At 40.5% G+C, this 18,950-nt stretch overlaps 1 protein-coding gene across 1 annotated transcript in view; it reads right to left on the minus strand.

Annotated features, from left to right (window-relative positions):
- Window positions 1–18,950, minus strand: part of IL1RL2 (interleukin 1 receptor like 2) — a 51,219-nt gene that overhangs the window by 11,639 nt on the left and 20,630 nt on the right. Inside the window, 4 exon segments of the mRNA XM_017864997.1 lie at window positions 1,772–1,915; window positions 6,453–6,589; window positions 7,385–7,514; window positions 14,668–14,742. Coding sequence (XP_017720486.1) covers window positions 1,772–1,915; window positions 6,453–6,589; window positions 7,385–7,514; window positions 14,668–14,742 — 486 coding nt within the window.

An 18,950-nucleotide genomic window follows, 5' to 3' on the forward strand; every position in this document is an offset into this window, starting at 1 on the left:
ACAGAGAGAGAGACAGCGAGAGAGATACACCACAGGGCCTGAGCTGCCAGGAAGAATACGTAAAGTGACGCAGGCTTCTGTGAGTCAAAAAGTAGAAAGCGGCTGAACCACTCACACCTGTGTCAGAAAACAATTAAGTGGTGGGGGACTGAACTGTCTTCTTCTCAAAGATGCAAGCAGGAGAGCAGTCATGGGTGTGCTTAGACAGGGCAGCCTCTGCAGATGCCAGAGCCAAAACCAGATGCCAGAGCCAAACCCCACCATGCCCAGTCGGACTATCCACAGTGCCAGGAGTACTTCAGGTTGCACTGGACACTTAAGGTTCAGATGACTTTTGTCATTAAAAGGAGTTTATTGCTTTCTCCATTGCTCGGGGTTGCTAATTTTGAATGCTGAAATTTAATCTGGAAAAAATCCAAGTTAGGACATCTATGTTTTATCAGACACGTGGACAACAACTGTGCTGTGTATTTTATGTGCAAAGCAGGTGCTTGATGGTAGTGACCTCTTTTATGTTTTAGCTGCCCATACAACATTCTCAGACACCCAGTTTCCCCCCCTTTCCCGCTCCTGTCACTCAGGCCTCTGGACTTCAAAGGTATAAATTCGTGCATCTCCACACAGGTCAGCTGCACTGGGCTTCTTTGGGCTTATATTAATTTTTTCATCTAATTAGGGGACACTAGAGCAGATTTATTACCTTTTCAAGGACTTAATAGATTGTATCTGTTCTGAGACAAAACAAAAAAAAAGTAGCGTAAAGAGTCACAAGCACCATGGTGGGGAATGCCAGGCTCTCAGAGAGTCAGGATCACACGGAGGCATTTCTGTGCCAAACAGCACTGGCAGGACATAGGCCCACAGACCAAAACCCACAGCCGTGGTGTTGGGGATTTGTCTTGACCTCCAGACAGGCAACAGAGGCCACCCTGTGCCCCAGGCCCCAGCTGAATGCTTCTGTGCGCTTCAGCTCAGTTATCCCCACTGTCAAAAAGCAGGATTTAATCACTTTCCCTTTCTTTTTTCCTCCCTCCTTCTGATTTCCCTTCCTCCCTTCTCCTCCCTCTCTCTCCCCTGCTTTCTTTCGTTTCTTTTCTACAAACCTCCATTCTTCCTTCCGTTTTCCCTCCCTCCCTCTCTCCTTCCTTTCCTTCCTCCCTCTCTCTCTTTCTTTCCTCCCTCCCTGTCTCTTTCCTTCCTTCCTCTATTCCTTTCTATAGCTGAGAAATAGAAGAAAGTTGAAAATCCAACTTTACATAGGGAGTAAGTGGAGAAGTTGCATTCAAACTTGGTTCGCGCTCTCTCCATATCTGAGAGTTGAAGACTTAAATCCCTGCAGGCACCAAGTACAGGGCCTAGAGAGAGCTCCAACCGCAGGCAGCTCATCCCTCTCCGTGACACATATTCTGCAAAAGCACCCACTGTGCTGAGCACACATCATGGATTGAGAGCACTTTGCACTCGGAGAAACTTTCCTGCAGCGGGCAGAGGATGGACGTGGAAACCTTTGTAGCATGGTTGCAGCGGGACTCAGAAGATGGTCTCCTCCCGCAGCTCCTCAATCACTACGAGCCTGCAAACCTTATCTGACCAAATGATGCTGGTGATTAGGGACAAATCATTTCTCTAAAGCACAGGCAGTTCCAAGGAGATTCCTTTCCCGAAATTTGCCAGCTACATAGTAAAATATGACAAAGTATATTTGAAATCATTGTATACGTATAAGAGGATGCCAATTTTGAGGCATTTTTCAGTGATTACACACACTTACCTTCTATGGTCTCTGTAGAACGGAAGGCACTTCGATACCAAAGAACAATGTCGATCTTAAAAATGTTGTATATGTACACAACAGACACAGCCACAGCCAAAAAGGCGATAAGCCCTCCTATCAAGTAAGCTCGAAAATCTGGTGCTACAAATGACAGCAAAAAAATAAAATAATTATAATTATAATAATGATACAAAGAGTCCATTATATACTTCACTAATACAGATCACACTATGAATGCCAAATGGAAAGGTTTTGGACGTCAGTGAGGGCACTGTTTAAACATTTCTTTAAAGTCAAAAGAGTGGTGTGGGAGCAGAATAATCTGATCTGGACCACGATTGTTAGGAAACAACTCAGCTCCTGGGAACCTATGAGAGTAAAAGTCTGCAGAGCCCTAGTTTCTGGTGGTAGACGCAGGATGGACCCAACTGCACGAAGACTGCTTTCAAAACACCCATGTCCAGGTTCTGCTGAGTCAACACGAGACTGTCCAGAGGTGGTGCCTAAGTATATTCATGGGGTACCTTCTCCAGCTGGTTCTGCTGCCCGTTCTTGATTACAATCCTATTGTAACTGCTTTCCCAGCCATTCAAAGTTGAACAGCTGGACACCCATCATCCTTAAAGAGCCAACAGTGGTCCCCTCTGGAGCCAGCGTGGCTGGCTCCACAAGACAGGCTAAGAGCCAAACCTCTACCTCATCCCCTCTGTGCCATCGATTTCCAGACTGGGTGCCTGTGCGAGAGACACAGTCTCAGAAAGAATGTTTACACCCTACCCTGCTTCATGCGTACACTGCAGAGCAATTATGAGCCTAAGTGGTGGGCAGGAGATGGCCAAGGAGCAGAACCAGCTCCTCTGGAACCTCAAGTCCCTGAAAACGTGCTCCTACACATTCAAGAAAAGGAACAGCATGACTTCTGTCTCACCACAGCCCAAACCCATACCACCAAAGAAGACCCTCTGGGAAGGAAAGAACTAGAAAAGGGGAAGAGGGAGACAGGAAGAAAAGTCCTCCCCATTCTTAAAACCCACCTCACACACCACTTCCTTTTTCAGCCCCTTCCTCATCCTCTAGTCCTCACTGGATGGTGGGGTGGGCAGAGGAGGGGAGGAAGAGGGGGGTTCTTTTTTTCTGAGCCCCTAGAGCACTTTAGTTTTTAAAAAAGTTTACAGGTACATAATAGTTGCACATATTTATAGGGTATGTGTAATATTTTGACACAAGCACACAATGTGCAATGACCAAATCAGGGTAAGTGGGATAACCATCTCCTCAAACATTCATCTTTTCTTTGTGCTGGGAATATTCCAAATCCATTCCTCTAGTTATACTGAATTATACAGTAAATTATTGTTATCTATAGTCATTTTGTTGTGCTACCAAACACTATATCTCATTCCTACTATCAAAATGTATTTTTTTTTACCCATTAACCAACCTCTCTTTATCCCCCTTCGCCACTCCTCTTCCCAGCCTCTGGTAACCGCCATTCTTCTCTCTACCTTCACGAGATCAATTTTTTTAGATCTCACATATGAGTAAAAATATGCAATATGTGTCTTTCTGTGCCTGGTTTATTTCACTTAACATAATGGCCTCCAGTTCCATCCGCTTTGCTGCAAATAACAGAATTTCATTCTCTTTTATGGCTGAATAATATTCCATTGTGCATCTGTGACAGAATTTCTTTATCCATTCATCCACTGATGGGCACTTAGGCTGATTCTACATCTTGGCTATTGTAAACAGTGCTGCAATAAACACGGGAGTGCACATATCTCTTTAACATGCTACTGTCCTTTCTTTGGGGTATATAACCAGCAGTGGGATTGCTGGATCATATGGTAGTTGTATTGTTTGTTTTTTGAGGAACCACTATGTTTTCCACAGTGGCTATAAAATAAACATTAAAGAGCTTATTGTCACCTGCCTTAGACCACACCATGTCATAAACATCTTGAGGCCCAAGATTTCCCATTTACTATTGCACGTCTTTAAATACATGGCACAATAACTAAGAACAAATTTGTGCCAAAAAAAAGTTAATTCATTGAGTAAGTCCCAGTGCAGCCAGAATAGATGCACGGCACTACACACCGGTGCCTGAGCCAATCCTGGGCACTTGTGAGAACCTCTCACTTCAATCATGAGACAGATCCTTCCTGCTTCCCCATCCTCTACCCCTCTTTGCCCTTTCCCAGCTCTCATTAGAATTCCTTCTAGGGGCAATTGCCACCTCTCTCTTTGGGATGACTTGTGTCTGGGAATATTTAGTGTCTGTTTCAGAGATCTTGGTGTTGTTAACCGTCCTAATAAGAAGACCACACCCACTATACTAATGAGGCTCAGAAAGCCTCTGGCACATAGACAGGAGTGATGCTCTAAAATTCTCGGGCTTTTCACTCACTGCCTTCAGGAGTGTTGATGCCCTCTGCTCTGTAAACGAGCTAAAAGAGAATGAAATTGGAAACAGGTCATTAATGAATACATTCAGAAGGACTCAGGGCTTTGAAACGCTCTATCAGTGATACACTGATTAGCCCCCCACACCGAAGAAAATAAAGCATACTATATAACTCTCTTAATATAAAACTCAAAAATAGGCAAAAATAAATTGTGTTATTAGGACTGCCAGCATAGATAGAAAATCAAAGAAATGACTTTTCCTAAAAGTTGGGAGGATGATTATCAAGAGGGAAGGATCAAGAAGAACATCCAGGGGTTTTTCAGGCAATGCATTTTTCTCAATCCAGGTGGTAGTTTCATGAGTATTTGCTATACAATGACTTGTTATGTGATGCAGATATTCTGTGTTCCTTTACCATATATGTGCATGTGTTAGAGCACGTATAATATATACGTTATATTCCACAATAAAAAAGTATGAAAGAAAATCCCAGCTGATTCTTACAACAGCCGTGGAAGGAAGTCGCTATCCTCCTCATTTCCCAGATGAGGAGACGCGGGCACAGAAAGGTTGAGTGACAACGCCGTCCTCACAGAGCTCCTAAGTGAACAAGATAGGATCTGAGCCTGAAAATCTGACCTTTAAGTCTAGGGCAGGAGTCACCTACCATCCAGCTTGTTAGTGGGAATGGGCAGGAGGGTAAGAACCCACAGAACTTGGCAAGTCATTGGGTGCTGGCACGAGGGAGGGTAAGGGAAAACATCAAAATGACCCCAGATTTTGAGCCTGAACAACGTGGAAGATACAGGGGTTCCATTCACAAACATAAGAAAAACAGAACCAGGAGGTTGGAGAGTTTAAACACACTTTCTGACATCAGCCAGTTTAAACATGCTTTCTGACATCAGCAGTCCCTTATGCAGTTGGAAATGTAGAGCTGTCACAGGGGAAAACAGTATACAGCTGGATACATGGAACATGTTTGCACCTGCCCAAGAATGACAGTTGACGCCATAAAGGGGAAAAAGATTTCAGGGACGAGGACACAGAAAGAAAAGCAGCACAGATAATGAACCTCATAGAGGTACCAGAGAGAGAGAGAGATGGCAAATGTAAGACTGACTGGGGGAAAGTGATGGAAAAGGATGCTTTACAAGGAAAAGTCAGTAAGAAGAGAAAAAATGGGCAGTGGTGACAGATGAGCCCAAGGGTCCTTCCACATGACACAACCCAAGAAGGATTCCCCATGCCATGAGGATGAGGAGAGGGTGCTGTGTTCATTCAGTTAAGGCAGCTGAGGCCAGAACGACACTGGCCTTCAGGACACAGAAGTGAGGCAGAGAACGTGCACACCCAGAGCTGCTGCTGTGCACAGATCTCTATTCATCACAATCCTAAGAGAGGTCACGGGCACTTAGGAGGCCAGGATCTTGGCAGGGGCAAAGGCATAATTGCTAACTCCATACAGCAAACACTGTGTTTTCTGTTAGGTGTTTTCTGTGAGGTGGGGCTTCAGCGTGATGTGTGCAAGCATAGGTTTAACTGATCATTGAAGGACAGCAGCAAATTCAAGTCCTCTCTCTTGCATGTAGCTAGCCACACACACACACACACACACACACACACACACACACACACACATACACTAATGATATTAACAGAATCAAGAAGAACCACTGTCTTGGTAAACCACATAGAATTTTGCAAGGTATTTCATACACTTCTGATATGTTATGAATTTAAAGTTGTTCTCAAGATTCTGGCTTCACCCTCCACTATCTGTACACTGGCTTTAAAACTTCCAGTGGATAATCAATTAGTTCTGTACGGTGCTCAGAGTGCAGTTTGTATACATACATTGAGTTGGAAGCCCTCCTGCTTAAATACCAGAATTCAGCCTCTACAGATAATTTTACAAAGTGACGTAGTAAAAATATACATAGGCATTTTGGCTTTATATCAAATTATAAACATTTGGTAATCACACTTAATAAAGAAAAGCTTTTGTTTTCTTTCTGTTTTGATGTATAAATCTCGATGTATTGAAAATATGGCACTTTCAAAATATACTGCAATAAAATCACAGCCTCACTCCAACAACATTATGAGCCGTTGCATGAACTTTTCCCTAGATTTCATACTGAGTTTGTCCCTTTAATATCATCCTCATGCCTCACTCTGAGCATTTAGAGTCACTCCTCCTTCAGATGTGTTTCCTGGCCATCGTTTTGAACACTCTGAACAGTGTGTAACCCACTGGAGTATTACCTGGGAGCTGTAACATAATGTATGCTGCGGACACTCCGGCATGGCACATGAAAGGAAGGCCATAATCTTCCATTTTCACTTCCAAGAAGGTGATGTTTACTGTGTACAAATTATGTTCCCGAAAAGAGGCATGGGTTCTATAAAGAAAAGAGCCAGTCATTAATACATGAGTCGTATTTACCTAACATATTTTATAGTCTGTTTTCTGGAGATTAAGGGTTTTCTTGGAGAACACTTTGGACCACCATGTTATCCTAAGAATACTTTGCTGACTGGCCCAGTGAGGTATGTAGATTGGGTATTTCCAAATTTGCATTTTCTTCTGCATTGACAAGGAAGTATGGTTCTGTAAGCTACAGACACCATTCTCAGCCCCAAAGGCCCCTCCCCTATTCCTTTCCACGTATCCTAACTCATCCACACTGCATGGCCAACACAAGCTCTCCTGCCCTCTGACTTCATTAGTTTTATTTACACCACTCCATTTATACCACCATAACTTGAGTTTATACCCATTCGATTAGCTAATGATTATGCATTGTCTTCCCTCAGAGCCCTTGTTGGTGCTTGTTTAGTATAGTAAAGAACTATACTACTATTTCTTTCTTCTACTGTTGCAGTATACACATTTGTGTCACTTCCAGTGTTTCCGTAGTATGCCCAGGGCGTTAAGCTTTGAAGGCCTATGGATCATGATATAACTGAATGGAGATGGTACTAATTTTAAGTAGTAGCTGAGAGAAATGGATCTTACTGCTCTCAGGGATGCTTGGTATTTTACCATATCTCCCTAACTATGTGGTAGGGTGGGATTGATAACATGAATCACTGAGAGGCAAAAACAAGAGGAGAAGGCAATAGTGACACCAGATTCACTTAGATGGAGAAATCCTTGCTAGCTTTTACAGAAGTCAAAAAAGCAAAATACCTACTCCACCCCTTCTCTGATTCGTTTGGATTCACTATAGTAATCATCCACCAAAGTGTTATTGACTCTCCAGCATCGTAGATTTGTGTTATCCTTCGTGTCTGTTATATTACAGTCCACTATCAGGGTGGTACCTAAAAAATCAATATTATCAATATTCAATGAAAATTCTACAAACTTTCAAATTTGTTAACACCTGGATAATGAGTGCATCTTACTCTCAAGCCTCAAATACCTTTTGGTTACCAGAAATACCCCCATAGGCTAATGTTAATCTATTTTTTTCTTTCCCTGGAGAGAGACCATGAGGGGCAAGTGGCCTTCCAGGACATCCATTGTAAAGGAATACATATACATTACCAAACATCATCAGGTACACAAATGTTATTTCTACTCCTAGTAACACTAGCAAAGAACTTGACAGTTCACAAAGTATTTTATGCATTTTCTCCTTCATTCTTTGTATCTTCAAAACAATCTTACAAGGCAGGAAAAGGGGAGGTGCAATTATCCTCATGTTAAGGATGCAAAAACTGAAGTTCAGACCAATGGAGTGACTTGCCCAAATTAATTAGAGGAAGAAATGAGAGATGAACTCTAGATTTCTAACATCAAATCCAGTGATATTTCTACTTCAACAAATGTAACCCCCACCCTTTCCCTCTCTTTCCCTTATCTTGCCTCTACACACATTCACAAATTTCATCAATTTATAGTCTCAGTGGATTTTGTCCCGTGAGCCTAGTAAATTCTAACATTCAAGGAGTGTTCTTTATTCTAAATGATATTTTTTTAAAAATATGTGTGTGAAATATAACACACATATACCAAAGAGTATAGAACAGAAATGCAAAGATAATGAACTATCACAAAGCAAACAACACTTTCACCGCATGAAGAAAACAGGATATTGTCCAAATCTCAGAAGCAATGTCTTTTGTCCATTTTTTAATCAAATTATTTGTTGTTCTGTTTTTTGGGGTTTTTTTGTTTGTTTGTTGTTCAGCTGAGTTCCTTATATATTCTGGATATTAGCCCCTTGTCAGATGCATAGTTTACAAATATTTTCTCCCATTCTGTAGATTGTGTTTTCACTCTGTTGATTGTTTATCTTATTGTGCATTAGCTTTTTGATTTGATGTAATCCCATTTGTCTATTTTTACTCTCGTTGTCTGTGCTTTTGAGGTCTTATCCAAAACATCCCTGTCCAGTCCAATGTCATGAGCACTTCCTTTATGTTTTCTTCTGGTAGTTTCATAGTTTCAGGTCTTATATTTAAGTCTTTAATCCATTTCAAGTTGAGTTTTGAATATGTTAAAAGATAGGGGTCTAGTTTCATTCTTCTGCATGTGGATATCCAATTTTCCTATCACCATTTATTGAAGAGACTCTTACTTGTTCAATGTGTGTTCCTGGCGCTTTTGTCAAATATCAGTTGTCTGTTGATTTGTGGATTTATTTCTGGACTCTCTCTTCTGTTCCACCGATCTATGTGTCTGTTTTCACACTAACATCATGCTGTTTCGATTACTATAGCTTTTTAGTATATTTTGAAGTCAGATAGTGTGATACCTCCAGCTTTGTCTTTGGTTTGGGGCCTTTTGGTCTTTTCCTCAAGATTGCTTTGGCCATTCAGGGTGCTTTGTGGTCCTATATGAATTTTAGGACTGTTCCTTCTCTTTCTGTCAAAATAACATCATTGGTATTTTAATAGGGATTGCACTGAATCTGTAAGTTGCATTCAGCAGGATGGACATTTGAACTATATTAATTCTTCCAATTCATGAGCAAAGAATGATATATTCAGTGCCAAATGAAAATAAAAAACTGCTGTCCAAGAATACTATACCCAGTAAAGCTATCCTTCAGAAATGTAAGAAAAATAGAGTCCCTTCCAGACAAGCAAAAACTAAGGGAATTCATTGCTACTAGACCAGCCTTACAAGAAATCCCTAAGGAAATGCTGCAACTGAAAGTGAAAGGGTGATAATTACCATCATAAAAACATGTGAAAACTAACTAGTAGAGGTAAATTCAAAATTGAATTCGGAATATCTCAATTCTGTAATGGTGCTATGTAAATCTTTCAACCCTCTAGTAATAAGTTTAAAGGTCAAAATGGTCAAAAATAACTACAGACACAATTGGTTATTAAAGAACACACAACGTATAATGATGTGAATTAAGGCAACAAAAGTATAAACTGTTAGGAGGAGGATAAAAGTCTAGAGTATTTTTATGTGACCAAAGTTAAATTGTAATCAGCTTAAAATAGTCTATTATAACTATAAAAGTCTTTATATTAGCCTCATGGTAGCCACAATGATAGAAATTGCAGCAGATACACAAATAAAAAGAGAAACGAATCAAAACTTAGGACTACAGAAAACCACCAAACCACAAAAGTAAACAAGAGAGGAAGACAGAAACAAAGGATCTGGAAAACAACCAGAATACAATTAACAAAATGTCAGGAGTCCTGTTCTTACCGATCAATAATAACCTTGAATGTAAATGGATTAAATTCTCTAATTCAAAGACATATAGTGGCAAACTGGATTAAAAGAAAAAAACAAGAACCTACTATGTGCTGCCCAAAAGAGACTCACTTTACTCACAGACTCACAGTAGGTCCAGTAAGGATACATATACACAGAAAGCGAAGACATGAAAAAAAGATATTCCATGCAAATGGAAAACAAAAGCAAGCAGGAATAGCTGCACTTACATCAGAAAAAAATAGACTTTAAGTTAAAAATTATAAGAAGAGACAAAGAAGGTCATTATATAATGATCACTAGATTGTTGAATTCCATTGTTGAATTCTCAATTGCATTTATTTCATTCATTGAATTCTTTTTTTTTGAGGCGGAGTCTCGCTCTGTCACCCGGACTGGAGTGCAGTGGCCGGACCTCAGCTCACTGCAAGCTCCGCCTCCCGGGTTTACGCCATTCTCCTGCCTCAGCCTCCCGAGTAGCTGGGCCTACAGGCGCCCGCCACCTCACCCGGCTAGTTTTTTTTTTGTATTTTTAGTAGAGACAGAGTTTCACCATGTTAGCCAGGATGGTCTTGATCTCCTGACCTCGTGATCCACCCATCTCAGCCTCCCAAAGTGCTGGGATTACAGGCTTGAGCCACCGCGCCCGGCCAACATTGAATTCTTAAACTCAGACTTCTCTTGGGTTCTTTTTTATAATGTATATCTCTGTTGAATTTCTTATTCAGAAAGGTAAGAAAATAAAGTCCCTTCCAGACAAGCAAAACTAAGGGAATTCATTGCTACTAGACAAGCCTTACAAGAAATCCCTAAGGAATTTTTTTTCATAAATTGTTTTTCTGATTTCATTAAATTATTTGCTTGTATTCTCTTGTATCTAGCTGGGTTTCCTTAAGATCATTATTTTGGATTCCTTTTCAGGCATTTAGTAAATCTTATTTTCTTTGAGGTTTGTTACTGGAGAATTATTGTGCTCCTTTGAGGTGTCATGTTTCCTGTTTTTTAATGTTTCTTGTGTCCCTATGTTGATAGCTGCACATCTGATGCAACAGTCACCTCTTCTAATTTTATGAAGTAGCTTTCTTAGAGAAAGACTTTTTCTGTAGATGCATCCCAGCATGTCAGTTGGATAGGGTATGTTGGCTTTGGTTCTAGACAGAGACAGAAGTTCAGTCTTCATGCAGTGTCTTCAGCTACAATCCACATCTGCAATATCTTTGAGTGTTTCAGTGGCCTAGGCTGCAGGAGTTTGTACTGGCAGTGGCATGGCTTTGCAGGATGCTGGGCTACCAGGTTGGTTCTCAGGCCAAGGGTGTGTGTGCACACACAGTAGGTCCCGTCGAAAAGGGGTGTGGTCTTGCCAGGGGCAGGGCTACTGAGCTGGTTCTCAGGCTGAGGGTGAGTACATACACCCTCATGGGTATGAGGGTGAGCACAGTAGATCTGCTGGTTAGGGGAAGCTTCCCCGGTTGTGCAGGACTGCCTGTCCATACAGGAAGTAGGGCACTATGTGCCTTTGGGCACAGTAATTTCACAGGGCCCATACTCTAAGTAACCAGGATTGTGAAGTTGTAGCCACCTGTATGAACATGGTGGAATAATGGGAAAGCCTTGGGGATGGAGAGATGCAGGGGCTACTGGCCCCCAGAACAGGATTCACTCTAGCAGTAGCTATAATTTCAAGATAGCGCCATGACATAGCTCATGGGTCATAGGGGATAAGGGTGTGCACAAGGTAGTTCCCTGCACTGGAGCAATGTAGCCATGAGAACTCCAGGCTGCTCCCCAAACCGGGCTCAGGGCCTGTGAGGACTGCAGGTTTCTTCTGTAGCAAGAACTGCAGGTGTCTGTGGCAATAATGAAGGTTGCAGGGGCCTTCTGCTTACCTTTTCCCTGCAAGGAGAAGTTTCTCTTGGCTCCAAATCAATCTTGGTGGGGGAAACAGAGTGACAGAGAAAGAGTGATTTCCTCCCCTCTCTATGCTGCCATCCTGGGTTTCCGTGCTCCGCATTGATTCCATCATTTCTATGCTGTACTCTAGCGCCCTCCTTCAGACACACTAGTCAAAATGTAGCTATTTATTTTATATTTTGGCCCTTTTGTAGGGGAATTAGTGCTAGGAACCCCTAGTCAGCAATTTTGTTGACATACTAATAATCTCTATCTTTATAATATATTTTAATACTTACAAGGAAATGACTCTCTTTTTTCTTCTATTCAATTTTTTTCTTGGCTCTTTCCAGCATTTTTGACAGAAATTTTAGAAAAGTTTTGACAAGTTTTAGGATACTCAGTAATTTAATTGGTATTATATTAAACTTGTATATTAATTGAGGAGAAATAACATTTTTAATACTGAGTGTTTCTATTTAGGAACATCTTTTGAAATTTCACTAAAACACATATTATTTTATGTTCCACCTATAAAATGATAAAATGTTGCATTTCTAATCATGTAGGCAACTCTTTCTAATTTCTTGTTCAGTTGTTCCTTAGTATTCTGTTTCTTGTATTGTAATTGTGAATGCTGTTTTCCCTGGTTACATAACATATGATATTCCAGGCATGTAAAAATGCTATTAGCTTTGAATGTTTACCTTGTATTAAAATAACATTAATAAGCAAATGCTAGTCATTTTTTTTACTTAATTTTCTTAAAATTTCTAAGTAGAAGCCAATAGATCATGTTTTAAAAATTATGTCTGTCTTCCTCCCTCCAAGACTTCCAAAACTCCTTCTCTTGCCTTTTAATTGTCTAAATACATTGGCTAGAATTTCCAAAGACAAGAGTAGGGGAAGAAAGTCAACTAAGAGAGATAAAACAGCCAAATGTGTCTTTTAAGACTATTCACATGATGAGTAATGTGAAGACAATTATCCTTTTATGGGTATTATTATTTCCTTGAAAGTTTAAAAGAATTCTCCTAAAAACATATGGGTCTAGAGGCATTTAAACAGATTTTTTCTCTTACCATTTTTTGTTTTATGTAAACTTTCCCACGTTTCTAATTATTTTATATTTGGGTGTCTCTGCATTTAGGGGATTAGATTTCCTGGAAGTTTATCTTTCTCCCCAACTGCCACCTCAACTCTTCTGCCCTTAACCAACTTTGGGACAGATTCAATTAGTTTATTTTCCTTTAATAAATTCATTATTTTCTACTTTTATTCTAGTTGTTTAATTGGTCTTCTTATGGAGTCAAATGGCTAGTTGTATATTTTAATTATTTCCACACTTATTAATAATAACGTTATTTAAAGATACAAACTCATTTAGAGTACAGCTTTGGTCATATGCCACGAAATTTGATATGAAGTATTCTCACTATCATTATTTTCTAAATATTCTTAAACTATGGCTTTGGTTCTCTAACCAAAAACACAAATAATTAAGAGATGGATTTTTTGTTGTTTACATTTTTAAATGTTTTTTTTTTTAGTTTTAATTGACAAATAATAATTGCATATATTTATGGATGTTCTGATATATGTTTATATTGTAGAATAATTAAATCAAGCTAATTAACAAATTCATCACTTCACAGACTTAATGAGTGTGATTATTTTATTGTTTTGGTTTAGATACAAATTTTTACACTTACTGCATCATGATTATACCCCATGATCTGTACAATTTCCTCTTTTGGACTCTGGGTTTTCTATAGATGTTTCTGAGAGTGATCTATATATTAGACACATTACTTTTGCTAGATTACTCGAACCATGTAGACTCTTACTTTCCTAGCAAATTTCTCAAAGCAAGAGTATGTTAAAACCTCCCCCTACAACTGAAATAATTGTGTTGTTTTATTGTATTGTGTTTCTGAGACTTTTAGCATTATATATTTTGATACACTACTATTTGACACACAAAAGTTTCTATTTTTGGAGGTGTTGAGATTTTTGTCTAATTTGCTTTTTCTTCAGATGTAATACAGCATATTTATTTTACTAGTGGTTTTTTTTTTGTTTTTTTTTTGTTTTTTTTTTTTTTGAGACAGAGTCTCACTCTGTCGCCCAGGCTGGAGTGCAGTGGCGTGATCTCGGCTCACTGCAAGCTCTGCCTCCCGGGTTCACGCCATTCTCCTGCCTCAGCCTCCCGAGAAGCTGGGACTACAGGTGCCCGCCACCACGCCTGGCCAATTTTTTGTATTTTTTTAGTAGAGACGGAGTTTCACCGTGTTAGGCAGGATGATCTCAATCTCCTGACCTTGTGATCTGCCTGCCTCAGCCTCCCAAAGTGTTGGGATTATAGGCTTGAGCCACCGCGCCCGGCCACTAGTGGTTATTTTTTAATTTAAAAAAATAATTTGACCCCTTTTTATCTACTTAGATCGCAAACTGAGGCAATGCTTATTGATGCTTTTCCATGCAGATTAAGGAATGTAACATAATATTTTTTTCACTCCTTTCATATACCTTGCATTGTGAGGTAATACAATCCAGAACTCCTGGTCAACATTATTTAATAGTAGTTTTATATTATACTACATATTGTCTGAAGAATTATTTGCATCTTCATTGCCTTTGCATAAACAGATTTATAATAATCATTTTGGGCCCAGAGTCCTCACTGACAGGCTTCTCTGCCACCACAACTTTTCCAAGCTTCAGCTCTCTGTTGTTTTGTTTTGATTCCTCTCCCCATGAGCTCAGGTATATCAAAAGTTGGAAACTGGGTGTGTATGGGATTTATCTTCATCCTTAACATTCAAATATTCACCAGAATACGCAAACAGAATGAGCTCTTCCCCTGGTGATTTCAATGGCTTCAATGATTTTACTCACCAAGCTGTACTTCAATTGAATTATTTTTTGGATAAATGATTTTAGGGACACTTCCTCCATATCCGGCTCTTTCTGCTAAGAAATCATACCCACAGGAAATTCATTAGAATCACATATGATACATTCCCAAGCACGTTGATGCAATAGCATGAAGCCCAACACAGCAGACCATCAATAAACTCTGGTCAAAATCTCACTCCATAAATACACATTTTCAACCAGAAGTAACTGAATTGCCAAAAAAGAAAAAACAATAAGTTAGAAGCTGAGCTATAAAGAGAGTCTACTTTGGCCATTATATTTGGGTATAAGCCATAAACTATATTGTTTACAGTGTAAACTAATAAGCTTGTATAATAAAATCTCATTACTTAATAATCCAAAAACACTTTTCAGGCAGTGGCTATAATAAGCAAAGGCCTGGCTTAGGTGCTGGCTTGACAGAAATAGTAACCCTCTTATTTCACCTTCAGAAAATTCCCTCACGCAATCCCTGTTCCATGGCAACCATTACTCTGTTTTCTATTTCTACAGTTTTGTCCTTTTAAGAATGTTATAGAGATGGAAAACCACATAATATCATGTTTTTGAATTACTTTAAAATAACCTTGGGAACTGGTGGGAGTGAGTAGAGGTAAAGATGAAAAAAATCTAACCAGAAGTTGGTAATTGTCAAAGTTGGGTAAGGGATCTGTGAGGGTTCATCACATCTTCAGTTTTGCTCTTCCTCTTCCAACTCTGCATTTCCACATTCTTTTACATCCCATCCTCTTCTATTATTCTTCCAACTTTTCATCCTACCACCAAACTTTAGCATTGTCTCCCTGTATTGACTCCCTGGACTCCCTGGACTCCCTGCCCCTGAGTCTTTCTGTACTTCTTCCCTCTCCAATTTGTCTACCAAAATTTAGTGGTCACCTACTTAGTTCCATTATTCCTCCTATATATTTGGAGTGGGATATGGAAAAGTTGCAAGACAGGAGCTAAGAAAAATGCAAAAACACGTACATTTTATGATGGCAATAATAATTGTGCATTCCACACACTATTTAAATGCAGCATGTCCCAAACAAAAGTTATCCCCAGCTAGTTAATGTACCATCACCCGCTAGATCACATACATGTAAAATTCAGAAGCCATTCTGGGCAACAGCTTTTCTTTCACCTTCTTCAATCTATCCATCACCAAATTCAACTACTTTCACCTCCTCATTTCTCAGTCTGGCTTTTTCTTTACTCCTAAGCCTTCTATTTTCCATTCTTTTCCTAAGCAATCTCATTCACACCCACTTCTTCAAATATCATTTCAAGGCCAATGACTTTGAAAGTCATGTCTCCAGTCCTTCCTCTAAGCTCCAGACCCATACAGGCCATGACCTACTCTGCACCTCCACAATCCAAAGGCACCTCATCCTCAGCGTAGCAATGACCAAACTCATGGTCTCACTCCTGGATCTGGTTTTCCTCCAGAGTCATTTTATTTCACTGAATAGCATCACCATCCAGTCAATAGTGCATGTCAAAAAGCCTGGTTAACATTTTTGACCTTGCCATATTTCTCCCCATATTCAGTCCAACACTAAACCCTGTAGGTTTTACCCCTTAAAATGCCTTGAACCCATCCACATCTCTCCATCTTCAATGACACCATGTTACCTGTGCCTTCATGCCTTACCTGAACTTCTACACCTGCACTTCTGATCCACCCTAGAATAGATCTTTCTATGCACAGCAGCCAGTCTGCTGTTTCAGAAGTGAAAATCAACCCATGCTACTCTCCTGCTTTCAATCTGTCTGGCTGCTTGTCATTGTTCTTAGAATAAAATTCATACTACTTACTCTGAATTGCTGGTTCCTACATGATCTTGGCTCCTGACTACTTACCCAGCTTCATCACCTACCATAATTTCTCTCATTCAGGATCACTCTAGTCCTGCTTTCCACTCCTCAGATACTCCGAGTTCCCTGTTGGGCTAGGGTCTTCACATTTGCTACTTCCTCAGTCTAGAAAAAATCTCCCCAACTCCATCATCCACATAATGCTTCCTGACCATCAGCATCACTATTATCAGAAAGCTTTCCCTGAGCCACTGCCTTCTCACCAGGCCCTGGTCTGTTTGATCTCAGGTTTTTCCTTTCCTTCATTGCTTTCATCTTCCCTATAATTACACATCTTATTAGTGAATTATCTGATTAATCTCTGCCTTCCTTCCTCTCAGCCTTCAAGCTTCATCAGTGCAGTGGTGGTGGCTGTTTTCTTCACCACGATGTTCTCTCTGCCTGGCACAGAACATAGCTTTGTTCAGTATTCAGCAAAGAGTCCTTAAATGATTGCTTGAAGAAGAGCTCTCCCATGGCCTCTTCCCAAGTTGAGACTATCAGCACTCTTTTGGATATTTTATCAGCCTCCTAAGTGGTCTCCAAGCTGCAAGGCCCTCGTCAACTCTGGCTTCAAACCATCTCAAAACTGACATCTCCCATCACAAATGCAGCCCAATGACTCTGCATTTGCACTGTCCCAGGGCCCTTCAATGGCTGTGTGGTAAAACCTATGCACATGCAGCCACCTGGACCTTGCCCCTGTTTAACGCCGTGGCCTCAGCTCCCACCCTCCCCACCCCATATTCACACAGGCTCTAATGAAAGTCATTTTAGATCTAACATAAACATAATGCTTAATACTTCCATGCTTTGTCCTATACTGTTCCCTCTGTTCTCTCTGCCTAGAGACCCCCTCCTCACCCTCCTTTACTTTTGTGAATCCTATTCATTCTTCAAAATTCAGCTGAGAACTCCTTTCCCCCTGGAAGCCTTCCCAGACCATTTGCTTGCCACCCATGGACCCTTCTTATTCTTTTCCTGCTCCGCGAACACTGTCCGTGACTCTAGCCTTAGCACATGATGTTAAAATGATCCATTTAACCCCTAGATTCACCACCACCAGGCTGATAGTTTCATAGTAGAAGAAACAATGCTTTTCATTTTGAATTATCAGGACCTACCATAATACTAGCATATAACAGATCATAAATAAATGCTTATTGAACATGAAGTAGTGACTACTGAACCCAGTTACTTCTTAAGGGATTCTTCATTTTACCTGAGCAATTTCACCTTTCAAAATTTCCCCTCAGTTACCAATGTAAAGTTAATGCATTATAGAAGTCAATCATTCGCTTAATAAATAGATCTGGCCGGGCGCGGTGGCTCAAGCCTGTAATCCCAGCACTTTCACTTTGCAGAATGGCCGATGACGCGGCGATCACGAGGTCAGGAGATCGGCCTCCTGGCTAACCATGGTGAAACCCCGTCCTTTACTAAAATACAAAAACTAGTCCCGTGGCGACGTGGCGGGGGCCTGTAGTCCAGCTACTTGGGAGGCGAGGCAGGAGAATGGCGTGAACCCGGCGAGGTTGAGTGACGAGGCGAGAGAGGAGCTTTCAAGGGTGAGCTGAGATGGCCACTGCACTCCAGCCTGGCGACAGAGCGCGACGTCTCAAAAAAAAAAAAAAAAAAAAAAAAAAAAATAAATATAAATAATATAAATAGATCTGTGCTTAATCATAGGCCAGGGCACTGGGTCTCAGGCAGGGATTCCTATTGAACAAGATGAGGAAGTTGCTTTCTTTCAGAGGTAATGGTCATAGAAACCCAAGAGCATTAAAAAAAAAAAAAAAAAAAAAAAAAAAACTTGTACAATTAATTTTCTTAATTTCTGTGCCTTTAGCAAGAACAATTAAAATTGAAAACACCCAAAAATATTTAAATCAAAGGAGCAGTTGCAGCAAAGAACATGGAAGGACTAGAACGGGCTCTCTAGAACAGCTAGAATGCAGGGAGTCACTGGACTGTACAGAATAAAGAGCCCTGTCCTGCAAAGGCAGCACCCAACCATGCTGGCTCCCATCCGTGCTGAACCTATCCCCCTAGGGATCCACAGCATCCGGAAATAGCTCCATCTCCCCCAGTACTCTGAAGTGTGATGGAAACTAGTGACAAATAGGAAGGTCTACATCAAAGAAGTGTCCAGCCTTTGGTTCTTCTCATCTAGATGAGTAAATATAGAAAACAACTTTCTACTAAAGAAAGAGCAAAAGCCACTACAGCAGGAACTCCTTGTCCAATGTGTTTGGAAAAACCAGTGCTGGCCTGGGCACTGAATGCCAGTGCTCTGGCTCTGTTTCTGACAATAACCAGCTTTGTGACCTTCGGTAAGTTGCTTCTCTCCTGCAACTCTGTAAAATGTATAGCTTGGGGAGAGAATGTGGAGCAAGATGGCAGAA

The sequence above is a fragment of the Rhinopithecus bieti genome, unplaced genomic scaffold (assembly GCF_001698545.2).
Source record: "Rhinopithecus bieti isolate Rb0 unplaced genomic scaffold, ASM169854v2 scaffold_76666, whole genome shotgun sequence".
Classification (NCBI taxonomy): Eukaryota; Metazoa; Chordata; class Mammalia; order Primates; family Cercopithecidae; genus Rhinopithecus; species Rhinopithecus bieti.